This window comes from Nematolebias whitei, chromosome 23 (assembly GCF_014905685.2).
Source record: "Nematolebias whitei isolate Nwh7 chromosome 23, NemWhi1, whole genome shotgun sequence".
Lineage (NCBI taxonomy): Eukaryota > Metazoa > Chordata > Actinopteri > Cyprinodontiformes > Rivulidae > Nematolebias > Nematolebias whitei.
This window is the reverse complement of record NC_056520.1, coordinates 18,270,987-18,298,520: the sequence shown is the minus strand read 5'-3', so window position 1 is coordinate 18,298,520 and position 27,534 is coordinate 18,270,987. Positions and strand designations below refer to the sequence as shown.

Below are 27,534 nucleotides of genomic sequence, written 5' to 3'. Positions count from 1 at the left end.
ACCAAAAATCTTATTTCATGTTGAGAAATGTAAATATGTCTTTATATGATTTCACAATGCAACCGCGCTCATTGTGGATGTCTCTCAAATACTACCACATCATATTATAGCTCAGAATGTATAAAAGTAAATGACTGAGTTTTTGATTAGGATAATATTGGTTAGCTGTGGTGGCCATCCTGAATTGGGTTGGCTCCAAATGTTAATCAGTTTTAGGCATATATATCAGTGTTTCCCCTATTATTATACAAGCGGAGTGCCCTGCCTCATCAACAGAACCGGGCCCACTGTCAACATAACCGCACACCCCCTGCCCCCCAACCACCTGTTGGCATTGACATAAAGCTAAGCTAGCGGCTCGCAATTCAGGTGTGCTAGCTAAAAAGATAAAGCAGCCTCTTCCCTCATGCTGAACCCCTCCCCCCTACTTGAAAACTGTCGGTACAAACAACGCGAGGCTGTCTCTGTAGTAGACTAGAAGAAGTAATTAAGTCACTGAATCAGGTGTGTTGAAGCAGGGAAACAGCTATGGTGTTCCTCAGGGCCCAGGGTTGGGAACCTTATTGCCTCTAACAGTGTTTTTATTTGGCTAAAGAAATTAAATTTAGTTTTCTGAAAAAAAAAACCCAAAACAAACAAGTGACATTCAAGACCTTTTTACAAGTTTGCTTTAGCATACAGAGAATTGTGTTCCAAAGATATAGTTCATGTTAATTTAAATTTAACAATTGTCTTATTTTAAGATTAACGATGCCCGCGGTGGGCTTCAAACACTTGTTTGTAAAATGTTTTAATTCCTTCAATTTTTTTTTTTTTTTTTTCCAACTTTATCGTTTTCTGGTTAATGCCAAATCAGAGACGTACTCCCCGGCAGTAGGTAGGCTTAGAAACCTCGTGTTTGCCTGGCAACCTGGTGCCCCAGCGACCCACGTTGCCGTGGCAACCAATGAGGATGTGGTACTGCCATGAGGAAGTGGTCACCATGGACATGAGCCAAAGGGCAGCTGGTGTTTGTGTGTGTGTGGTTGCTCATTTGAATACAGCGTCCTGAATCTGTCAAGGAGCCGTATGCTCTTTGAAACAAAACAAAAAAAAAACAACAACAACAACAAAAAAGAAAACTGTAGCAGCCCGTAAACACAAAACAATCAGTGCTTTTGTTTTAACGCTGTTGTCCTGTTATCTGTTTATTAGTTTGTCCCCCCTCCCTCTTCCCCCACCACCTGCAAACTCCTTAATTTCAAACATGCATACACACTCGCACTTCTTTTAAATGTTGCCATTTTATTGCTGTTTAAACTTTTTTCTGCTCGAATGTTTGACTTATTTTCAGCTCTTCTTTGTTGTGTAAATTAAAACAATCCAGATTATTAAAGGTTTGTCTGCATTAAATAGTACTTAAGCAGTTCAGTTAAGAGTGAAAACTCAACATACTGTATGTACAATTGCTTCGATGGAAAGAAACAAAGGTTTAGATAATGCTGTGGTGTGTGTGTGTGTGTTGGGGGATGGGGCCTTAGAGTGTGGTAGGAGTGTGAGAGGGAAAGTGGGCATTCTTCAACCACCCCCACGCAGACCTAACCCAGGGCCGATTAAGGCCAGAAATTCTAATTACGCTCCAAAACATGCCAGACTGTGGCACCCATCTGTGCCATAAGTTTTCATTACAAAGATATAATGTGCTTTCATCTATCCCGTCACAAAATGTCAAACAAAAATGAACTAAATGCACAAAGCTACACACGGCAAAATGACCAACTTTACCCCAACAATGGTCACAGAGGTCTTGATCTGATTGTTCAAGAACACAATGAACAATGTATTATTCATTGGGATTTATGGGAACTGCACCTGAACAAGTCATCGCTTCACATGTTTGAGTCCACTGGGACCACAATGGCTCTCACATCCCTTCACATCCTCACGTCAAGTTATGAATCACATTTTTGATTTGTGCATATAAAAATTATGAACTTGATCTTTTGGTAACTAGCATTAAGTTAAATTTACATGAAAACATTTTAAACCTCGTCTTCAGCTCTGATGGCATCAGGCTTGTATAAGACATTTCTTCTTCTTGTTCTTTCGGCTTTTCCCTCTTCAGGGGTCTCCACAGCGAGTCATCATCCTCCATTTCACTCTGTCCTCTGCATCCTCTGTCCTCACTCCAACTACCTCCATGTCCTCTCTAACTGCATCCACATATCTCCTCTTTGTCTTTTTCCTGGCAGCTGCATTTCTAACATCCTTCTACCAATATACCCACTGTCCCTGCTCTGGACATGTCCAAACCATCTCTGTCTGGCCTCTCTAACTTTATCTCCCAGTTGTTCAACCTGTGCTGTACCTCTGATTATCTCATTCCTAATCTTATCAATCCTTGTCACTCCTAAGGAGAACCTCAACATCTTCATTTCTGCCACTTCCAGTTCTTTCTCCTGTCAATGCCACAGTCTCCAGACCATACAATATAACTTGTCTCACCACTGTCTTGTAAACTTTTCCTTTGACATTTGCTGACACCCTTTTGTCACAAATCACTCCTGAAACTTTTCTCCATCCACTCCATCCTGCCTGCCTGGACTCTCTTTTTCACATCTTTACCACACTCCCCATTTTCCTGGACAGTGGACCCCGAGTTCTTGAAGTCCTGCACCTTTGTGACTTTTTCTCCTTGTAGCCTCACTGTTCCACCAGCCTCACTCACACTCATGTATTCTGTCTTACTATGGCTGACTTCTTCTTTCAAGTGCATACCTCCACCTCTCCAAGTTTTCTTCCACCTGTTCCCTGTTCTCACCACAGATCATGTCATCTGCAAACATCTTAGTCCATGGAGATTCCTGCCTGATCTCATCTGTTAGTCGGTCCATCACCAGAACAAACAAGAAGGTACTCAGAGCCGATCCTTGACGCACTCCCACCTCCATCTTGAAGCTTCCTGTCACTCCTACAACACATCTCACCACTGTCCTGCTGTCCTCACACATGTCCTGTACCAGTCTAACATACTTCTCTGCCGCTCCAGATTTCCTCATGCAAGACCAGATCTCCTCCCTCGGCACCTTGTCACATAAATCCAGAAATGACCTTTCTTGTCAGTTTGTTTAAGATGTTTAACTATATTAAAATCTTCATAAACTTACCAGAACTTTGAATGAAAAAGCACAATCAAATGACGAGACTGAAAATCAAACTAATGCCTCGTCCACACAGAAACTGTGTTTTAGGAGACCCAAAACTCTCTCTGTCCCTACCTACCTACTTTCATACATACATACACACATACATATATAAAGAATTTTAGAAAAGCTGACTTTGACCAACCTGTTAAAGATGTGACAAACGTAACAATAATGGCAGTTTACATGCTTCTACTTGTGTTGCAGATGCTAGTTGCTCAACAACAGTAAAACCTTTGTTTACTGTATTACTTCTGTTAACAGACAAGGCACCAAAGTAATCTGAGACCAAACTGGTTTTTACTCAAGTTCTTACACTATCCTGTCAGATTCATAGCCATAAAAAGATGCAGCACAGTTGTAAAACAATCAAAACAAAACAAAAAAATAAAATAAAACTTGGTTTTCTCATCTCCACAGCTGAACCCTGTTCAGATGGGTTGGACTGAACCAACTCAAAGTTTAGAGATGGGGGGCCTAGAAACAGTTCTTTCCTGTGTAATTTTTTTTTGTCACTAAAATAGAAAAAATTTAATAAATAAACACTACATGCTTTTGTCTTATAGAGCATAATAAAATGTTTTAAGCAGTGCTTAATTTGAGCTGGATTCTGCCAGAACAGGATCCAGGAACTTTTATTTTGACAGGGTACATTCCAGCAACTCTTTGCTTGGATCCGGTAATGCAAATCTCCACCCCTAAAAGTCCAAAGTCATCGCTAGGCCTGTCATGATAACAAATTTTGCTGAGCGATTGTCTCAGAAATTATTGCGATAAATGATAATATTGTTTGAAATTTAACTAATTAGTAATTGTCAAATTTAATAAAAAATGTTGGTTAATTTTTATGTGTAGTACCTTTTTTGACCACTGGATGGTAGTATAAGATTGTTTAAACCGAAGGATGGATAGTGAGGGAATGATCAGCATGTCCCTTTAAGAAAAATGGGAGAGAGGCCCCTTGACATGACATGGGCTGTCTCTCATTCGTGTTTGTTGGTTCTCAAAATGACGAACAGTTTGTGTGGTTTGAGCTCTTTAGCATCGCATTTTTCACACAAAGCTTTTAATTAAAAAAATCACTAAACAAGTTCTCAGCTTCTTTTTGCAGAAAAAAAAACAACTTTTTACACAAAGGCACGGGTTTCAACCGTGAATTTTGGAGCTTTGACAAGACAAAGATTTTTTTCTCAAGGTCGGCCTGTTAGCTCGTAGCTTAGCTTCTCAGCTTAGCTGCTTTTACCGATCCAAAAACGTGATTTTGGATGGTTGAAACAGATTTTAAAGAGAAAAGAGAAATTGAGGGCTCAGTGAAGAGCACCAGTGTTGAGTTTTTTTGTCATCCAGTGTCCAGTAGAAAGAGAGAGACCAAGAAATGATGAAGCCGATAAATGAAAATGAGGTTCATAATTTTCATTTATCATGCGATTAATTGATTTATTGTTTATCGCGACAGGCCTAGTCATTGTGCATTTTTATTAAAAAAAAAACCTACAAAATATAATAAATAGCACAACAAAATTGCAAATCGGTTTTATAGTTTGTGGGTCATTAATAAAATTTTGATTATTTGTTAAAAATACGAGAATTTTTTTTTATGGCTAATCACTTGACGTACGTACATTACGCAAAAACAACAGTACCAACTTGTCAAAATAACAGCGATCAAGGTGCTCCGCCTGCTTCAATGAGCAGGAAGCTATGGTTCTTTTCAAAAAGCGTTCAATACAAAAACAACTGGACTTTATTTTGTTTTTGTATTGAACGCTTTTTGAATTCATCATGTCCTAGATGACTGAGAATCTTCACCAGCATGAAGCTATGGTTATAAACATTTTTAGAAACTGCGTTGTGTTTCTGAGAATCTTTTACATACAGTATAATATAGTTTTGACAATCAGCACGTCCATGTGGATGAGGTCCAAAAGAGACCAGTAGAAACTTTTCTGAAAAGGAAGGAGGGTGGACATAAAGAGGACTCACCTTGACGTCGGAGAAGTACATTTTGAGCATGTTGGACGAAGGGTATCGAGTGTAGAAGAACATCAGCTTTGCTTTCTTCAGATGGTTTGGAGACAAGCCCTCCTGAATCTGAGTGATGCCAAGTTAAGGAGCCAACAGAACCTTTAAAACATCACACTAAAGAAACTGCCTCTGTTGTGACACTGGCTAAAGACACATTTTGGAGCATCGTTGTTTGACTTGCGCCATCATTTACCACATGCGTACTATTTCAGATGTCTTTAAGAGGTCATTTGATAATGAATGGGCATTATTCTCAGATTTTTGCTTGTAAAACACTTGATACTTATTTGGTTTTGTATAAGCAAGTCTTATTTACTGTTGACACAAACACGAGCAGCTCGTAATTTCTCTTCCATAGAATATAGTAAGATCTCATACATTCTGTTAGTCCTCAGAATATGTGATGTGGGTGTATTTTAGCTGCTGCCACACTAAATTTTAGCTTATAGTGTGAGTGTTTATGAAGCATTCACACTATTGTGACCCATTTTTCTTCTGTACGTTTTTCTGTATCATTCTCATTCCACAATTTTTGAGCTATTTCAACAAATCGTATATCAAAACATTCAGCTCGTTCAGGAGAAGGGAGCTATGACTTTTGGTATTGGTGCAACGTTAGCTTTTTGAAATATTTAGGCTTTTCTGACACATTTTCCTAATAGAAAGTGAATTGAGCTCATTTTACCTCCTTCAAATCTTTAGATATGTTTACAGCCTTTTACTGCTCCTTTCACATTTTGTTATGCTTCAGCTTCTTTCAGCTTCCTTGTGCAAGTTTAAACTTTTTTCAGCTACTTTTAGCTACTTTCAGCTGTTTTCAAATAAATTCAAGTTTTTTGTGCTAATTTCTGCTACTTTCAGCCTAATTAAATTATTTCTGTTCATTTCAGCTTGTTATACTCATTTCAATTTATTTCTGCTAGTTTAAGTATTTCAGCTACTATTTAGCTGTTTTCTGCTAATTTTAGCTTTTTCATCTAAGTCCCCATTTTTTTGGCAATAATTTCAACTTTTTTCAGCCTAATTCAGCAACATGTGCTCTCTACACTTTCTCCTGTAACTTAAGTGTTTTTCTGCTTTTTTTAGCTACTTTTCAGCTGTTTGTTGTTGTTGTTGCCAATTTCAACTTTTTTATAATTTGCACTTTTTTATGCTAATTTCTGCTTCTTTCAGCAAACATGTTCTTTCTGCCTTCTTCTGCTAATTTACACTTGTTCTAACTTTTCAGCTAGCTTTTTAGCATTCTTAGCTAATTTCAGCTGTTTTCACATAAATTCAAACTTGTTGTGGTAATTTCTGCTACTTTCAGTCTAACTTATTTCTGCTAATTTCAGCTTATGCTCATTCCATCCTTTTTCTGCTAGTTTCAGCTTTTTCTGCCATTTCAGCTATTATTTAGCTCTTTTAATGCAAATTTGAGCTTTTTCAGCTAATTCCACTTTTTTTTTAAACTCATTCAGTTAGTTCCACTTCCTTCTGGTAGATTAAGCTTCTTTCTGGGGGAGTGGTGGTGCAGAGGTTAGAGAAGGTGGGTCTGTGATCGGAAGAACGCCGGTTCAAGCCCCGGTACCGACAACATCAAAAATGTGGGTGGGGTAGGTGAAGCACCCACACCTGCCTCCACCCTCATTTGCCCCCCTCTGGGCCCATGAGCAAGGCCCTTAACCCCCATCTGCTCCCTAAACGGGTCTCTCTTGAAAATGAGTTCTCGTGGCTCAATGAGACTACTTGTATAAATAAAGTGTAAAAAAGAAATGCAAAGCTACTTTCTACATTTTCAGCTACTTTTCAGCTGTTTTTGCAAATTTCAGCATTTTTTTTAGTTTATTTCCTAATTTTTGTGCTAATTTCTGCTTATTTAAACCTAATTCTACAAATGTGTGTGTTCTTTCTGCTTTCTTCTGCAAACTTAGGCTTTTTTTTCCCATTTCGGCTACATTTCAGCATTTTTATTTTATTTTATAATGTTTGGCTGTTTTTCAGCAAGTTCTGCAGCAATAAACATTCACACTGCATTTTTGCAGGAAATGCAATTTCTCTAGTTATTCATAACATTGACTGAGTTAGAGCTATTTTTGTCTTAGTTAAAGATGTACAGCCCTTTTTATGATTACACCTACACATACACAGAGAAAGAAAGAGAGAGGGAGGGGGAGATTTACATGTTCACTTAACGGGTGGTGTGAAATTCTTAAACCTAAAACCTCTAAATGAATTAGTTTTAGAGGATGATGAATGTTCACACTTATGCTCCTAAGTGCTATTTTTAAAAATTATATCAAATATAGAAAATTAGGTCCGAATAACCGGAGTCTTCAGAAGGGTGTGTCGGTTTCCACCCATAGCAAACACGAGCACCTGCCGGTGTTTGATCAAATCCCACAATCACCTCTGCATCTCGCCAGCTCTGCAGAGACCGTCGCACTGTCTCGACAACCAAAATAATAATTGTGAAGGCCCTCAGATGCAGGGGCGCCAAGTGTAGCTTGTGTGTCCAGCAGTGTGTGTGAGTGTGTCTGTGTGGTTTTGAGTGTGTGCTGACAACAGCTGTGGCCCACCACGCTGCCATTCCCCCACCACATTAACAAGCCTATAATCTATCAGAGAAGATGAGGCAATCAATGGAGCCCCCTGCAAGGTCAATTAGCACACAGCGACACACACACTCATAAAAAACAATAAACTCCAGGGGCTATGTACAGCTGGAAAGACCAAATCCAAAAACAGTCTGAGCAGAAGAAATTTAAAATGTTTGAATGTATTTTTCCGTATATTTGTTTTATTTTTTTATTGGACTTCTCAAAAAGGTGAAGGAGGATAATTGTTGTCTCACAAACAAATTTCAATGAAATCTCCGCAAAGAAATGCTGGGATGTTCTACTGCAACTCATTAACTTATGGAGTCAACCCAATTAAAGACCATGACTAATCAACTTTAGCAAAAACAAAAATGTGTAACTCAGCCATTTTTACAAATAATGAGCTAAGAACGGGCCTTAATTTGAGCCGGATCCTGCCAGAACAGGATCTGGGAACTCTCTTATTTTGACAGGGTGCTTTCAGGTAAATGTTTGCTTGAATCCGGTAACTCTTGACTTACTGATAATAAAGTTATGAACAAATGTGACTGGCTTGAGTGAATAAAACTTATATTGGCTATTTAAACTGAAAATAATTACATAAACACTCATTGTAAACACAACAGCCACTTACAAGCTTCTTAGGGTGTTTTCACACCTGATAATCCAGTAGACTCTGTTCGATTGGGGACCAAAATTCAGAACATTTGTTTACATTTTCAGCTGGTGCAGTTCACATTCACCCTGCACTGAGTCACTTGAGCCAACCTGTCCCCCCACTCGCCTGTGGTGGCGCTGCACCAGGAACTGCTCAAGGAAACGACACAAAAACAACTGAATAAGAGACTTCTCCTTCTGAAACTAAAAACAAAAATGGAGTCGAGTCAAATTTTAGCGATTTTTAGTATTCCTGTTTTGTCATTTTTCAACAATGGACTCAGCATGAGCGGAAGATGAAGCAGAAGACCATGGAGAATGTTGTTTTTCACACAAGGCAGCTGACGGCTCCATATGAGTTAAGAGAAATGCGTGTTTGTTTGTCCTGCGCTGTAGTCCACTTCCTGCTTTTTGAGCGGTCTCCAGTCCGCCTCCATTCACAATGCATTCAAACCGTGCTAGTGTTCACTTCAACTGAACCGAGATCTATGTATTTAGGCAGACCAGAGGTTGCTTTTTTGTCTGCACACCACCCCAAACAAACCAAACTTGCTAGGCAAACGGTCTAGAGTTGAATTAAAGCAGTCTAAACAGGACTGGCATGAATGCGCCTTTAATATCACATGTGATCTACCTCTTCAAGTAGCATTTCCGCTTCTACCCTTGAAAAAAATCTCCATCCCTAAAAGAGTGGTGGGGGTGAGTGCTGAGCTAACCAGGCAGTCGTACGTGGGCAGGAACCCAGATGGAGGAGGCGCCTGGAGGTTTCACATGTGGAGTCGGACATTGAATTCAGCGGAGAGGAGTTTGCTCTGAACCGTCAAGTAAGGGGTAGGATGCTTGACAGAAGTGGAGTGTTTACAAATGTAGTTAGACATTGTAAGAACCTGTTAACATACACCAAAATGCAGGAAATTGGATCTACTTTATCCAAAATTTTCAGGGGGAGGACCCCCCACCCCCAGTTGGTCACACCCGCTATTTGCGTTCCAGCATCGATCGGTTTACAAATTAAACCTTTGCTAAGAATATGGCCTGGTGGTAGCTGAGCCTGGTCACTAACATATAATCTAAGCACTAACAGATTGAGCAAGATCCTTGTTTAAATATATGGCCTGCAAAATGGCGGGTGATGTTTTTTTGAGAGGAATGCTAGTTTAATTTGTTGCCGAGTCCCATATCAAAATTATTCTCGACGATTTTGTTTAGAAATAAAATCTTAAACATATTCTTCAATATTTTAAATCAGAACCTGATGCGATTAAAAATGATAAAATCGCACATACCGGTAATACTTTAAAGGCTGCAACTCATAAGATACTCCTATGTTCACACTGCAGGTGCTAATGCTCAATTCCAATGTCTTGCTCAAATCTAATTATTTGCGTGGTGGCAATATCATTTCAATGCGACCTCTATGTGCTAGCATCAATTCGGAAGTTGTTGCGCAATCAGGTGGACTAAAATATGTTTTACATTGTTTATTTTGCCGAATGTTTGTTTGATCTTGTTGCTTTGTGTCTATTCCAGTGCAGTATTGTACTTCTGGAATGGGAATGACATGAAGGTAGAGGCGAGAAACAAAGTCAAGTATCAATTCTGTCATGTTGGTATTGATATGATCGAACACGCTGGTACACCACTGTCAGTATTACATGTTGCTTTAAAAGTCACTTTGAAAATACCTCAAATAAAAAGACAACATATTAGAAAAATCTGATTTTTCACGTCCGAACTGTTACTTAAAAAGCCCATATGGGCCAGAAGTCGAATATAGGCCACTTGTGCCTGCAGTGTGAATGTAGCTCAAGTCTAAAACTCATGAAAGGCAGCAGGTGATACATGTATGCATTTCTACAAGGATTGCAGGGCCTTTATTTTTTTGTTCCCCTTTGCAGAGCAAAGAGAAGAATAGGAAATACCCTTTGTCTGTCCATGTTGCAAGCTGGATAGCTTGAAAAATAAGCGAGGTATCAACTTTCATGTTGATGTGTGTCGGGATCTAAGCGTAAGAAAGGTCTCTATTGAATATTGGGTTGCCACCTCAAAATCCAAGATGGCTGACACAACATATGCATATATGTAAACCTTGTGAGCTTGATAACTTGAAAAATAAGTAAGGTACCGCCTTCCATTTTGGCATGTGGCTGCATCTAGGTGTATGAAAGGCCACCATCGAAAATAGGGTTGCCATGTCAAAGTTTAAGATAGCCACTGCCATATGGCGCATGTGTGTGTAAACCGGCCATCCCAATCTTTTGAAGAAACTAAGCGTTCAAGTTTTTATATTTCTTAAGTATAGTTTCCTGAAATGATTGGGGTGAACTGTAGAGTGGCCCAAGGATAATCTATAGTAGCAAGGCTACCACCAGACACCCCCTGGCTCTGCTATTGCATCTGGTAGTGGATAAAATCGCTCTATCTGCACACCAGGGTTCGTCACTCTGCACTTCCTTGAATAAACAAACAAAAAACTATCTCTGTTCTTCTACACAGTGTAACTCCTGCCCACTTGAATATCTTCCACCAAAAACATTAAGGTTTACTTGCATTCCCTGTCCAGTCCAGCAAAACCCTTCTGATAAAAAGACATTCACTACTCAAATCCCTCAGTGACGGGACATTTACCTACCTTTTGTTACGTTGATTACTGTCACCTAAATTGGCAAATCGTAAATTTTCTTTAATGCTCTCAACCAAATTTCAAATACAGATGGTAGTTTTGGTTACTGTTCCCAACGCGTGATTGAGCAACATTTCCAGAGTGCCTCAACGCAACAACACTGTTCAATTAGAACTGAGTCTCATCCATCATTAATTTAGCAGTGGATTCATCATCAGGTCAGCGGACAACAACACAGTTCCTTTAACATTCATACCAATCTGTTCTTACTGCTGTGTCGAGGCCAAATAATACACCGTGTTCAGGGTTTTACAGCCGGTTGTGTGCTTTTTGGAACACAAACAATCATGAGTGCGCAAACACGACTTGGAATAAACACGTTATGAGGTAACACAGTGAATAGAGAGCAAATGATACGTTGTTTTTGTGTAATAGCAGAGTTGTGAATAACCAAAACAACTGCTCTTTTTCTTCCACTCCTCTTCTTCCTCCTCCTTTCCTACGTTCCTATTGGTTGCCGTTCGTCCTAATGCATATCTGTCAGAGTGTCTGTGTGTGTTGTGCAGGGCTCGAGATATCAGCAGTAACTTGACCTTGTTACCAGGTGTGTGTATGTGTGTGTGAATGGAAGGGCTTGATTGAGAGGCGATGGGGGTGGGGAGGATAAATTCATAAATGAATGGAGGACATCTGCTCAGTCAATACAAAGGATTAAAGATACACAGACCTGAGTGTGTGTTGTGGTAGAGAGTTTCAGATGAGCTATGATCTGTGAAAAAGGCTTCAAACTGCACTGAAGTGAAGCCACAAACAGAAAAAAATGCTTATTGAGATCATGCAACTTGGACAAATTGAGCATCTTAATCTATGGACAGAATAAAAGTAGCTTCAGAGAACGTGTGAAGGTTTCTGCTAAACTGGCCTTTGTTGACAATGTGAGTAATAATTTGTTTTAAACCAAAAAAATAAATGTTATATGATGTAGCAGCTTGCTATGTTCTCTGTTAACTGCAAACAGTGGAACAGTTTTTTTATTTACTAGTTTTTTCTTACAAGTTTTTTGTGCCTAGCATGCTTTACCCTGATTTTCTTACCAATGAACTTTGATAATGAAATGATTAATTGAGATGAAATGTTCCTCACCAAAGGGAAAGAGGAAGCTACATTTGTTAAGAAGTATCACTGTGATGCTGGCAACTAGTTGAACATTTGCAATGGAGTTAGTCTCTAGAAGGTCTTGGAACATTTTTAGAGGTTCTCATTGTCCTTGCATGAGTGGTAGATACTCGCAGTCTGGTCACCCAAGTTTTGAACATGTCCAAAACAACTTGTGTTACAAATTGTCTTTCAAAATAGGATAATTACTGGTGTTTGAAACCCTCCTCAAGAACACGAAGGCTGTACAGTATTCCCTCACTTTTTGCGGGGGTTATATTCCAGACACAGCTGCAGTAGATGAAAATCTGTGAAGTAGGAATGTTATATTTATTTTAGTATTTGTATACATTTTAAAGCTTTATAAACCCTTCCCACACTCTTGCAATGTTCTTAACAATGTACTAAATGCTCTAAAAGAGCACAGCGTAAGAGAGCAGATAGACTGATGCTACGGTTACTGAGCCAATGTGGGGCAGACTTGCCATCGGGAACACTGAGACATTTCCCGGTGTTCCCGATGGCCAGTAGTGATGGGGAAAGACAGACCCCACCCCCTGCCCCACTCCTTTCTCTTTCTGAGGCTGTCTGTCACAGCAGAGTAGAGACACACAACAGGTTGCGTGCCTGCCTGTTTTGTGTCTCTGCTCTACTGTGACAGACAGCCTCAGAAAGAGAAAGGAGGGGGGCCCCTCGGCGATCACTGAGCGGGCCAGGCCAGCGGGAAATGTCCAGGTGCTCCCGATGGCCAGTCCACCCCTCAGCACAATGCTCTGGTTGGTCAACTTCCATCAATCAGCCAGTCGCGTGTCGTGTACAATCTTACATTTAAAACCCGCAAAAGAGTGAGTCCTCGAAAGTCGAGCTGGGAAGTATCGAGGAACACACGGAGCTCTCTGACAAAAACGCATGCCCACCAAACACAAATGATTATTTAAAAACTGGTCTCAGTCTGCCTATGATTATTTCAAAAGTGTACTCCAGTAGACGGAGTAAACGTCGGGGCAGCTGCCAAGATGGATATAAAGTGAGCTGAGGCGGGTACAATGTGGGCTGAGGTGGGCAATGAAATGATGTACACAGCCTAGAATACAGTTTGGCAAATGCCACACATAAAAATGACTAGTGATTTCCAAAAACTGCTCTTGCAAAATGTGGCCGCACACTTGCTGGTCACATGACTGCAAAAACTCGTAAATCAGTGAGTGCAATTAAAACCTTTAGCAATTTTGCATCGAGCTTTAGTCATCAACTAGTGTCCAACAGTCACATCGAAGTCAGATACGACCTTGTGGGAGAATTTATAGCTAAGCTAATAATGTTCTTTGTGTGGCATTGGTAATTCAATTGAGTGTTTCATTCAAATTGATATTTTGCTAACGGACAGTATAACACTTGCACACACAGACAGATATTTACGATTGCCGACCTATGGCAGTTGGAAATAAAAAGATAAAATAAAAATAAATTTTAGAAAATATTATTAGCTCGAAAACAGATTTGTTTTGAACTAACAACTATAAATTGCTTAAAGGATATATAAAATAAAATAAAAATGTTTTCTCAAAAGAACAAATGTGAGGGATTAATTTGGTTTCTCTTGCACGTTTGTTTTGAAGGGTTGTCCCCGTCTTTGAAATACTAATGTCCACTTTCAAAGATAAGGTGTTTTTTTCCCCCCCTTCTGGAACTGAATGAAAAAAGCATTTTGTTGTGAATCACCTCGCCAGGATCAAGAGCCGTGTCAAATATTTCTTGCTTTTAATTAAAGCAACGTCTAATTTGGCTTTGAAGACGACACTGTGATCAGATGCTCATCACAGCTGCAAGGAGTCCCTGTTCGTCAGGTTCAAAGTCTTATTTTTCTTTTCACTTTGTTGTTCAAACGTGCCTGTTTGTGTGAGTCAGAGTCCATATGAAAGGTTAGGAACGAAAAGATAAACAGCTACCTGCAAACACCTGTCCACATGCACGCAACGGGAAAAAGGCTGCATGTGTGTGTGTGTGTGTGTGTGTGTGTGTGTGTGTGTGTGTGTGTGTGAGCACGCTAAACACAGCTGCCAAGCAACTGAGACTGAAGGACAGCAAATGAAAGTGAGTAGGAGTTGTTCCAAAATGGTATCAGGGAGGAGGGAGAGACAACAAGCTAAAACTGATATTGGAAACTGTTTCCGATAATACACTTCTCTTTGTTTGCCCAGCGTGCAGTTTTAGAATAAAGCTAAAGCTCCTGCGCCGTGCTCTTTGAAATATGATTAGCTTTGAGCTCCTGTGAACAAGGTCTTACCTCACACACACTCAGACAAAGTGAAATATGATTTGCTTTGAGCGTTTATGTACAAAGTCTTTGCGATGAAAGAGAACCTAACAGCACAAGAGTGTCTCAGACAGGACAAACTGTGTGTGTGTGTGTGTGTGTGTGTGATGAAGAGGGAGCTTGCTGGCCTCTCTCCACACCTTTAAACAACACAACCTGCTGCACACACTTAAAAGAGCTTGAGAGAGCAGCGTGCGACCTGTTTAATCTTCCCCCTCTTGCAAGACCCGGCGCGCCCTTTTCATCTTCCCCACTAACCGAGGAAAGAGGAGGCTCGGAGCAGGAACTAATTAATGCAGATTAATTGATATTAAAGACTTTGTGTCACTTTGCCTCCTGCTGCTGCTGCCTTGACGATGGCTCAGTATTTGACTGTATGAAAAATCTGACTCTTATGGTATAGAGAATTATGGCAAGAATCGTCTGCTTCGTTTTTCCATAAAGCATCTAAACCAGGGCTATTGAACTGATGGCCCGGGGGCCAAATCAGGCCCACGGGTGAGCTTAGTTTACCCACCATTGGGTTCATTTTCGAATAAAATTAGATTTTAAACTGTAAATCAAACTTACTTATTGACAATAATCATCATAGTCATTCCCACACTCTGATGAGACAAACGACAAAGTTGCGGAAACGCAGAAGAAAGTGGGTAATGAGATCTATCTTCTCAGGATCCTATGTCAGCATTTTGACTCCTTTTTTGTTCTAATTCCTAAAATTCTGTATGAATTTAACAGTTTTCTTCTACAGAATGGAGCTAAATATGTATCTATTTTTTTTTAGGTCTGAAAAGATTTTAAGTTCACAATTTTGTTTGAAGTGTAACTGGATACATTAATAAAATTACCAGTGCTCTGAATCACTATCGAATCTGGTGGTGCATCGGGATTCAAACTAGGTTTTACCATAGATAGTATGGCACTTTCAGATTTAATACACACACAAACACTATGTTTCTCACATAGATGGACTGCGGTGATAAGGATACAGTGCTGCTTGAGTAGGGCGATATGTCGGCCATGTCCTGCAGATCCCCGCATTCAGATTTGATGAGAGACAGCGACAGACCCTCTGGGCCATGTTGGCTTGGAGAGCTCTGCCTGTGGTGATGATGACCCATGTGGCCTCCTCCAAGAGACGCCATTTTGGTTCTGAGGCTGACAGTTTCACGGGTTATGTCCATGGAGTCAGGGGAGGACCGACTGTGGTCCTTTGGCCCTGGAGGGTAGACGGCGCCACCGCCATGTGACCCCAGTGGGCTCTGAAAGGGATAACCCATCAGGGGAAGAGGGAACGGGTGGCGAAAAGATGGAGGACTGAACCCAAGCGAAGCTGTAAGGGGAGATGGGTGAAGGGAGGGATGATGAGGAGGTGGAGGAGGAGGAAGAGAGGGGTTTGTGTTCTCTCCTCCACTTCCCACACTTTTCCGCACCACCAGCGGGAGTGCCTCTGTTTGATCGCTGGGTATTGGCACGCCGCTCAGTCTGCTAGTCAGACCACCGAAGGAATCCAGTGGGCTGGGGATGATGACGTCCCCGAAGCAGTGCAGCCTCTGGTTGGAGGAATGGTAGTTAGGGGTAGGACTGCTTTCACCATTCAGACCAAGGGCCAAGTTACCACCACTGAATCGTGAGTCTGGGGTAAGGGGAGGCAGGGGGACAAAGGGTGGAGGACAGGAAGAAGATGAGTTGGAGGAAGAGGAAGGTGCAGCAGGTGTGCTGCTGTGGCAGCCATGATGATGACTGGAGGTCTGTTTGGGTGGCGAGGAGAAGCCCTTAACGACGGTGTCGACAACCTGCGACACGGCACAATTCAGTTCCTGTTTTAGAGTTTCAGCCAACTGCTGTCCTCCTCCTGCTCCTCTCCTCTTCACCACCCTCTCTCCATTTCTCTCCTCTTCCTCTCTGCTGTCCACATCCTCCTCCATTTCTCCGTCTATCAAGGCCTGCTCACGTAGAAGTGCTCGGGCTCGGTCCAGGAACAGCCCTGGGTCCAGTTCAGACAGGTCATTGTGGTTATGCCGCCCTCTGTCTCTGTGCCTCTCTTCTAGCCCGTCAGAGCGGATACTGTCCTCTGACAAGTTGCCATCCTCCTCTCTATCACCACCTCGGTCTGCCTCTCCATTCACACCATTTTCCTCCTCTTCTTCTGTCTCTGAGTCGTAGATCTGGTAGAACTTCTCTTGAAGTTGGCGCAGCTGTTTCTAAACAAAGGAAAGAAAAGGTTAAACAAAGAAGATACTTTGTGGAACTGTCTGTTAACATAAATTTACCTTATTTATCTTGAGAATATAGTAGTCCCTCGCTACTTTGTGGTTCAACTTTCGAGGACTCGCTCTTTTGCGGTTTTTCAAAGTAAGATTGAACACGAGAAAAAAAAATTGTACAGGACACACAATTGTTAACTTTAATATTACTCGTGACTGGGACAGTACTGGATACTGTACAGTAAAAAGTTAACAAAAAAATAATATACTTTGGACAGGCGCCCCCATTTTGTAGTTTTCCCTTAATAAGCCTACACTTTATCACCACTCATGAGGACATTTCCCAGAAGCCAACAGTGCCCTGCCCAGAAGCCCCATTACCTTCTGCTGAAATACGTAGAGGAAAAGTTTTGATCAGATCTGAAAAAGTTTGGTCTTTACAGTGGCTTTGGCACCCAGCGGATTCAGAGAGCCATACAGAACCCACCAGGAACCGGAGCAGAACCAGACCCCCAGACCCAATGGCGAACCTGAGAGCTGGTAGCTGACCCACGAAGACTTCCGAGCAGAAGACATGCCGCTGTATGTCCGGCGCTCCTTCTGGAGCCAACCGGGACTTTTTTCATCTCTCTATCGGACTGCTCAGTTGGACCACTGGTCCAGTGCTGGCCACCCAATGGTCCAGCCCCCACCCAAGTGCTGCACAGAACTGGAGCAGAACTGGAACCCCAGACCCATCGGTGAATCTGAGAGCTTGTAGCTAGCCCACAAGGACTTCCGAGCAAGGGACGCGCTGCCGTAGGTCTGGCTTCTCTCTGGAGCCACCACCCCGAGCCAGAGAGCCGACCAGAACCAGCAGGGTAGGTCCGCCGAAACGGAACCAAGTCAGAGTGGAATTGAGCTGCTGCTGTTCTGCCAGCTGGTGAATAAAATTTAGTAGCTACATATAAGTATGTTGTTAAAATTAGTAGGTTTAAGAGTTTAGAACATTGCAAGAGTGTGGGAAGGGTTTCTAAAGTCTTAAAATAGATATAAATACTAAAATAAATATGTTGCTGCTTCGCGGATTTTCACTTATTGCGATGTGTGTGTGTGTGTGTCCAGAATGTAATCCCCACATTAAACGAGGGACTACTGTGTTGTGAAGGAAAATATAAGATGGCACAAGTAAACTTTAGTAGCAGCTATTGCTTGATGCTTTTTTTATGTTGTGCTATTATATTGCCTTTCCTATTAATTTACTTTGTCAAAAAGTAATTGTTGTGGGCAATGTAGCGGATAATTGTAGTGGTAAATGTCGTAACCAACATCAGTCGTTACCTGCATGTCTTCCAGCTGTAGTTTGAGCTGCCGTCTCTCCTCCTGTCTTTGCTCCTGCCTGGAACAAACCAGCTGGGTAAAGCTGTGTTGCTGCTGAGGCAGTCGCTGCTTTCTTTTATTCTCTCTGTAAACCTCGCCAACACTGACCACGCCACCTCGTGAACCCGGTGAGCTCAGGAGGGACGAAGGGCAGTCATTGCGCCTGTTGCTGGTGTGACGTCCATCATCTCGTCTGTGGTCGTTGCTGCTATTCTCGTTCTCTCGACTGCTTTCCTGGTTGTGGTTGCTGTCGTTGGGTCGGACCAGCGGAGAGTGGCTCATGCCGCGGATGATGTTCTCCACGCGGGCTCGCTTGGCTTGGAGGTGTTCGTCCGACAGTCGGTCCAAGTCAAAGGAGGATAGGGATAGTGGTTGAGCCGGGGTGTGGGTGATGTGGTTTGAGGGAGGTGGTGGTCGTCCAAAGGTGGAGGAAGACTGAGGAGGCCCAGGAGAAAGGCAGTCGGATGGACTTTCACGGGAAGAGTTGCTGCAGGCGTCCTCGGCCTGGATCTCAGAGCCTCCACTAGACAGAGCTCCATTTCTCTAAGACAAAGAACACAAGCACAAAATTTAAAAACTGTACTGAACTCACTTAGTATAAAAGCTTTTCAGATTTCAAGAAACACCTTGAAAAACAAATTTTCTGTCCAGATGCTTTTGATTCAGCTTGTTAAGGTAGGTATATTTCATGAACTGTGACTGTTGACGAGTAGCTTCATTCACAAGGGAGTCTCCAAAAGGTCTCAAAACTTTTGCCGGGGTTCTCAAATTCCTCGTATGAGTCAAAAAAAACTATCTTGTTACTTCAGTTTTGAAAATCTTCCAAACATTTGTGTGACAAACTTTCTCTAAGTGTAGTTTAGTTATTGCAAGTGTCCTGAATCCATCTCAAGAGAACAGCAGATGCATGAGAACTCTCCTCTAGAAAAAAAATAAAATAAAATCTGAGACTAATATTCTGGCTTATAAACCTCTAAAATGATGAAACGTACAAAGCTCTCAACAACCTAGCTCCATCTTCTATTACAGATCTTATTGTCCCATATTTTCCTAACGGAGCACTTCGCTCTCAGACTGCAGGCTTACATGTGGTTCCTAGCGTTTCCAAAAGCAGAATAGGAAGAAGATCTTTCAATTATCAGGCTCCTCTCTTGTGGAACCAACTTCCAGTTTCTGTCCATAAGACTGACACATTGTCCAGTTTTAAGACTGGACTTAAGACTTTCCTTTTTTGATAAATCCTATAGTTAGGCTTGGCTTGTTATGCTGCCATAGGCTTAGACTACTGGAGGACAAATTGACCTCATTTCTTAAAATGAATTGTTAAAATTGTATAGTTTTCATTTGGTACTGCAGTAGTCCCTCGCTTATCGCTGGGGATCCGTACCCTGAAGCCCCGCGATAAGTGGAAAAACTGCAAAGTAGGAATAGTAGTACAAGTACGGTAGTAAGTAGTAATTTTATTTATATATATATATATATATATATATATATATATATAAGCGTTTTAAACCCTTACCACACTCTTGTAATATTCTAAACAATGTTTCTAAACTATAAAAGAGTAAAGAATGTCATGAATTCAACTCCCTGCCTCCTCTGCTCTTTAAGTGCTCTGGGCCACGCCCACTTCTCCACTCTGCACGGTGAACAGCTGATCAGCTGCAGCAGGAAGCTTATCCAGCAGTATGGGCTGCACACAGGTGCAGCAGGTACTAATTAATTTAAAATAATTTATTTTAAATAAAAATTCCATGCCTATCGCGTGGCTCATCCATCAATCAATGTGTCATGTCCAATCTTATTTTGACAAACCGCGATAAAGCGAGTTTGCAATAAACGAACCACAAAGTAGCGAGGGACTACTGTATTTCAATCTTAACATGTGACTATTGACCTGCCATTGTGCATCTGTTCCTCCTTCCTGTCCTCTCAAACCCATCTGGTTGAAGCAGATGGCCGCTTGTCCTGAGCCTGCTTCTGCTAAAGGTTTTTTACGAGGGAGTTTTTCCTTTCCACTGTCACCTTCATGTTTGCTCAAGATGAAAAGTCCGCAACGAAGTTAAATTCAAATCAGTCTGCTCCTCAGATAAATAATGTTATTAACTTACTTTTATACATATGAATGTTTCTGTTCAGTGCCCTGAGATGACTTCTGTTGTGACTTGATGCTTTATAAATAAACTGAATTGAACTGAATTCAAATCTGGTCCAAATGTGCCTATTTTAATTCTTAAGTGGCGGCTTGAGGGTGGGTACAAAGAGGGCTGAAGCAGGTAGGATGTGGGGAATAAAATTATGTGAATGGTCTTTTTGTGATGTTCTGCAGACAACTATACGCCATGATTTGTTTTTCCTTTACCGCTAAGGCCACAAACAGAATTAAATGAAGCTGCAATGGAAAATTTGCCAATTTTTCTCACCAGTTCAAGTCGCCAACTCATCTCCAACAATCACAGTCCAGTGAGATACTACTTCAGGAATACAAAATCTTGACTGATCGTCCACACCAGTTAATAATTCATTTTGCTCGGCTGATTAGTGAACATGTGTCTTAATGTTGGCTAAATTATAAGTTATAAGTGTTTTGTACCTGGAAGCCTGAATCACTCCCCCCATTCTTCCCCATGCTGCTTTTTAATAACTGCGAGATAATCGTAGCACCAGGAAAGGGCATTATCACATCTTCATACGAGTTGGCCCTTTTCAGCAGCTTCCTCAAGACATTGGACTTCTCCCCGTCGCCACTGCCTCCCCCGTGGCTGTGACTGACCAACGAGCAGTCTCCGTCCTGGTCGGGGCCGTGCGATTGATTCATGCTGTCCAACAGGGTCTCCCTGGCGCGGGCGAATATCACGCTGCCCACAGTCCTTTTCACCCCGATGTCGACACGTCTGCGCTTGGTCTGTCTGGTTAGGAGGGTGGTGCTGTCATGATCAGGCATCACGCAGGGCAGCTAAACCGGCATGACCAGGGGACCTCTGTGGTGCACGCACAACGAGAGGATTAACCTAGTCGATCAAACACAAACAGATATAAGGAATTAAAGGTGATGAAACAAAGATTGCTGTGGTTAACTTGGAAAAAAGAGCAAAGTTTCCCTGAAATGGCTGCTGTTGATCGCGCACGTCAAACCCCACGGAAAAACGAGCTCCGAGCGTTTTACCAAAAGCCAAGGGCGAGAAGCGGCGCGTTCTTTAAAATAGTTCAAGGACATATTCCCACAGAGAAGTAACACCTGTCTGAAATAACCAAACTCATTTCTCTTTTCCTCTGAGGGCTACCCTTGTCTTGTGAGGAGCCTTTGCTATTGTCAGAGGCATTCCAGACAAAATGACAACTTTTTTTTTTTTTTTTCATTTGACTGATAATTTTGCTTTTCACATTGATTTTGATGGCAAATTATGAGTTTTATTGAAATTTATTTTGACAAAAATCCAAGCACATGTTAAAAAGTTATCACTAAGTGTCCCCAGACTGTTAGATCTTTTCCAGTAAAATCTCAGTTTTGACACGCTGGTAGTGTGAGATTAAAATAAATTATACTAAAATGAACTTTTTTTTTTTTTTTAAACCCCAACACACAATAAAGTGATTCTATTTGAGGATAAATACAAATAAATAAATAAAAACATCTTATGATGGTGAGGTTTATTGTCTTGTCACCTGCCTTCATTCAGACCATTGAAACAGACCTGCTTGTAGTTTTAGTAAAAATATTCTAACAGACGAAGTTTTTCAAAGCGTGCAAACAATGACTTAAAGTGTTCAACCAAATTTTTATTTTTCAAACCACGGACATATAAAATGTATATGCAATTATGTTCAGCAAAAATATATATTTGTCTTAACAGGCTGCCATTAATTAAAAATACTAGTAAACAATGTACAGTTGTAAACCTACTACTACTAATAATAATGTGATTCTAATGACATCACAGTCTTTAGATTTTAGATTTGGATACTTGGAGATGTTTCATCCCTGAAACTATTTCCTTGCAAGAGATACTTTGTTTTTTGCTGGTATCTTCTGCAGCAAAAAAGTGTATACTTAAAAACTGGAAATCTATGGACGCTCCAAATCAGAAACAGTGGATCAATGAGCTGTTGTCGTACTACACTCCTGAAAAAATTATCCATTCGGTACGGGGGACGTTAACAGAGTTTGACCGGACATGGACTCCCTTTCTGGACATTCTGACGAGATTGGACCTGAGAGACTGATTTGTATTTGTTATTTCTGGCCTTCTAAATGTTTGTATTGTTGCATAGAGAAAGTGGGTGGGTTCTATTTTTTTGTTGCTCGTTTTTCCAATCAAAAAAAAAAAAAGTACTGTTGTACACTAATTGTAAATTTTAATTCGTTATGCATTCTCAATAAATATATCTGTACAAAAAAAAATAAAAAATTCTATTTTAAAAATGGAGCCAAATAAAAATAAGAACAAGAGAGACGACGAATATTTAGTGTATTGAATGTCATCATTTTACTTAAACAATGTGAATATGTGAACATAATTTATACCTGCATACAACACTGTTATTAAAGTAACTTAAATTTTGTGCTTTGAACAGATCTTTCCTTTTTTATTTTCCTTGAAATGATCAGAAACAAGAATGAACATGTTTTGCTATAGTCATTAGCTTTAGCCTAAATTTAGAGCTTGCAGGTGAAGTTCATGTAACATAAATTATTTCACATTTTATGCAAGCAGCAGCTCTTTACATTCAAAGTAAACGATTGAACACATCTCCGAGCGAGCCGTCGTCTTATTCTTTTTAAAACAATCTACAACTATCACTGTTAATTATGTCTAAATCTCACCTCACCGGTCTGTGTGGAGTCAAATAAACGCCTCGAGGGAGACGGATTCTGGTCAAACGTCAGCTCTTTAGGAAACAAAGTAAAAAAAAAAAACGTTCTGGTTTTAATCCAGCTGACAATCCCTGCACGCACGCGGAGGCAGCGTTCGACCACGTCAGTATTTGCATCTGTTTTGCAAGAGACTTAAGGGTCAAGACGACTAGGGAAATGTTTCACAATTTACTGCGGTTCCTTACAACAGTGCAGCAGCTTTTATAAACTGGTGTGAAACAAACCGATGCTCAAAGAAGAACAAAGCACAAAGTGCAACTGAACCACCAAATTATATAAAACGTGGGTACCACTTCACAATAAGGCTCCCCTTATAGGCGTCTAATAAATAGTTACCTTATTAATTCATCTATAAACACTTTATAAATCATTAACTGCTTATTATGCATTAATTAAGGGTGACAGACAAAATGGACCAGTTTCTTGCCAAATGGTGAACCAAATCGGTTCGCCTATATATTTCATCTAGAGTTGTTATATTAAACATTTCAGACTAAGTTGCTACCTTGTAAGCACAATAAACATTTGTTAATGCATTTCTTTAGCATATAGTATTGTACTTTATCACTGCATTACAACTACCGTATTTTCCACCGTATAAGTCACATCAGTCCAAAAATGTCTAATAAAGTGGGAAACAAACATAAATAAGTCGCTTCGATGTTTAAGTCTCAGGACTTGCGAAGTTGTGCAAAAAGGTGCAACTTGTACGGTGAAAAATATGGTAATACGATATCGTAAATGATTAATTTACAAATGCTTATTGTGCTTACAAGTTTCGTCTGAAATGTTCAATGTAACAACTCTAGATGAAATATATTGGTGAACAGATTTGGTTCTCTATTTGGCAAGAAACTGGTCAGTTTGTCACCCTTAATTAATGCCTAATGAGCAGTTATTAATGATTTATAAAGTGTTTATAAGAGTTAACGTATGTATAAACTGTTTATAAGCCGTCTATAAGGGGAGCCTTACAAGAGGTGTTCTATAAGATGAATGGGAAATAGAAAAAAAAACATTTGACCCCTGACCCAGATACACTCACACTGTCCACACACACACACACACACACACACACACACACTGCTCAGTGTTTGCATGACTTTGTGCACAAGTTCAGACGCTGAAAAATGTGTATGATTCAAGTTCGAAAAGCTTCAAACGCCGTTTATTATTTTTTTGTTTCTTTGTATAATTACACTGTCAAATCAGATGAAACTGCCTGTTATTTTCCAGTTTGCACACTTCTATGTCTACGGTTCAATTTAACAGTTGCAGGTGAAACCTCTGATGAAGGCGAAAGCCCTGAAAGCAGATGTGAGAGTGTGTGTCTGAAACTTTAATCTGGAAGTAAAGGGCAGGAAAACCTTTCTCTGCAATCCAGAAATGGGAAGTGGCACAACACCACCTTTAAATCTAAATGTAACACCTCCAAAGCAACTCCATGACTTCAATCAAAGCTGAATTAAAAAAAAGAATGTTCTTGGCTTCACGACTTTATGGAAAATGCAAACTTTCTAAAACAAATACAAGCTGGATACTATTTAGAATTTTTTAAATTGATTTTAGATGTTACAGATAAAACACTAAGAGCTGAAAACCGCAAGGATCATAACTGGCTCGGATCTTTTTACGCGCGGCAGATAAAGATGTTCCCAACAACACGCACAGGAAGAGGCACGCGCGCACTTTCCACTGTTTGTTCTGGAGGTTTCTGCAGGAAAACAACCAAACTTCACTTGTACAAACCTCCATTTAAGCTTTAACCCCTGTTTGTTGTTTTTGATGACGTGGAATGAGAACTCCCGGCAGCAGCGCAGGTGCGTAAAAACCATCCAAAGAGCAGGAGCTTCAACTTTTACCCCGAACAACTCGAGTTTGAGCCGCAGACTGACGCGTTTACCAGGATGGATCCAGAGAGTCTTTAAGTTTGAGCTGAAACAGACACGATGAGGGGATTAAACGTCGTACTTACTTCTTTGGAGCTTTTTTTTTTTTTTTTGTCTCCGCGTCGTTCCGTCAAAGAAAAGAGGCGCAGATCCGCGCTCGCCTCTCAGATCAATGCCGTTTACTACGCAGGAGGAGCGTGCGCGAGGGGGAGAGAGAGAGAGGGAGAGGGAGAGAGAGAGAGGAGGGAAAGTGTGTGTAAGAGGATGCTCGTGTGCGCCGCTCTCCTCCCAGGAAGGGAAGTTTTTTTTTTTTTTTTTGGTTACGCAGCGCAGCCTCGGTCCATCCGGCTCTCCGGACCCGCTCTTTCTCCCTCTGAGCGGAGCTGGAAGACTCAGCGTGAAGGAACAAGATGCGCGAAGACGCTGCGTCACCGGACCCGGAGTGAGGTAACGGCGCCACCTGACCAATAAGGAAGAGGGACCCGGGATCCGTGGATTTTAGTTATAAAGAGCCCCCCCCCCAAAAAAAAAATGCCTATGCCAGAGCGGAGGAGCAGAGACCGGAGGAGCGCAGGAAGGGAACTATTCCACGTTAAACCGGAAAATTCCAGGTTATAAATGTTAAAACTGTGGTGATAAAGTCCAAAAAAGTCAATTGAATAATCTTTTCTGACTTCTATCAGTTATAAACGCATGTCTTACTAATTATTTAGATCTGTTTATTTCACTGAATCGTGTTGTGTCGGGGCGTAAATCAAACCTTCTCCGTGCGTAAAATGGAGACGGCAAAACAGCTCTTATCGGTTGAGGGGGGGAAAAAAAACAACAAGTTTCCTGTAGATTTTAGGGACTTTATTTTTAGAAAACTGAGCTCACACGACCCCCCGCGCGTCTCTCTACAAATAAAAACAGACAAATGTAACTTATATTTCTGCTTTAAAGCCAGTTTTTAGGTCCGAAATTGCGTTTTGTGTGTGTTTATTTTTGCGTTAATTGAACTTCCCGAAGTTTCTTTGAAATTATGCATCTCTTGAAATTAAAAGCAAGCCCACAACCCAAGAACCGAACTGGTTCAGGGACAGAGAAGTGTGTTCCTGCTGAGCAAACATCACATTCCTGCACCGACGGACCGGACAGGATGAGCGCGCATCGTCTCCGTATTAAACTGGAGTGGAAAGGCAGAAAATTAAGAGCTTAATTCACAAGAAGCTGCCAAAAAACACCAAACTGAACTGATCAGAATAAAGAAATGTTCTGAAAATGATAATGAATTACCTCAAAGCAATTTTTTTTATTATTATTGCGGATGAATGAAGCAACTTTTGCGCGTTGACGCTGAAAAGAAACAAAAAGCAATGCTCTTTTTTTTCCTCCTAAATAAATAAAAATAAATAATTTTCTAAAGGTTTGCGCTTTTCCCCATCAAGCTGAGTGCAGAACACGGAGTTGTTCAACGATTTCAACCGTAGAGTCGTGCGTAATCTGACGAGGCTGGAAACAGATGTGTGCTCAGTTATCTCAGAAAATAAACAGGCCTGTTAATTTTTTTTAATGTTTTATTATCAGACATTTATTTGCAAAAAAAAAAAAAAGAGAGAGAGAAAATCCTCACACACACCTCTTCTTTACCTAGTCTGGGAAAGCTTTAAAACGATGGCTGATATTTGTTTTTATTTATCTGTGGATTTGAAAGAAATTTAGGGGAAGAAAAGAAGGATTAGGAAATAAAAAAATATAAAAAGATATCACTGAACTGGGACTTTAGAGATGAGAAATGTCAACACTGGTTTCTGTGAGGCCCAAATAAGAGTTTTTATGGATAAACTTGGGGAAAAAATAAGATGCTAAATAACACTGTTTTTATAGAAAAAAAAAGCAAAAAAAAAAAAAAAAAAAAAAAAAGCTACAGTATTGTCATGTTTTGTGCTAAAAGTCATAAAGCCAAATTTCTGAATCTGTTTTTTGAATAAAAGCTCTAATGTTTAACTTCTTGAGCTCCATGTATTTACTTACCTGATTTGACGATGACCCCTTCAGTGTCTGCTGGGAAATTATGTTTGTGTAATGAACAGAAAGTACCTTGTGGGGTGTGTGTGTGTTTGTTTGGGTCGCGGTCAGTCACCCTGAACACTTCGTCCAGCAGCAGCTGAACATCGACCTCCCAGCTAAAACACCAGCATAGGTTTAACTTGCTAATTTTAAAGAGGGCTTAAAGGATTCGACCTCGACAAACACACAACCTTCTTCACTTTATTCAAACTAAAAGTAGAAAAAGGTGAAAAGACGCTTTGAAGTCGAGAGCAACCTTTAAATCGTTGCATCTTACACAGAATCTGTCGATATTTAATGAAACATGATGCAGATGTCTCAGAATGATGCTCTTTCTTTCTCTTTAACTTGAAACAAATTCATTCAACCTTTAATTATACAGGTTAGTCTCACTGAGCCTCAAGGACTCACTTACAAGAGAGACCTGCTTCAAACAAAAAACAAAGATAAGATACAGTAGACTAATATAAAAGCTTATAAAATGAAAAGTAAATCAACTAAATTACATAAAAACAAAACAAAAACAGCTACATTATAAAACGATGTAAAATACTAAAAACAGAAACATATCTGCATTGTTTTTTGCCATGAACTTAACAATTGTTTAAAATCTCTT

General features: G+C 40.6%; 1 protein-coding gene across 1 annotated transcript in view; it reads right to left on the bottom strand.

The window, feature by feature from the left end:
* Window positions 1–21,101, bottom strand: part of prox1a (prospero homeobox 1a) — an 80,978-nt gene extending 59,877 nt beyond the window's left edge. Inside the window, exons 1-4 of the mRNA XM_037696826.1 lie at window positions 20,698–21,101; window positions 18,066–18,647; window positions 15,528–16,742; window positions 5,166–5,273 (exon numbers count right to left, since the gene is read on the bottom strand). Coding sequence (XP_037552754.1) covers window positions 5,166–5,273; window positions 15,528–16,742; window positions 18,066–18,647; window positions 20,698–21,048 — 2,256 coding nt within the window. The 5' untranslated portion in view covers window positions 21,049–21,101. The remainder of the gene's footprint in view (window positions 1–5,165; window positions 5,274–15,527; window positions 16,743–18,065; window positions 18,648–20,697) is intronic.
* Window positions 21,102–27,534: the final 6,433 nt, after the last annotated feature.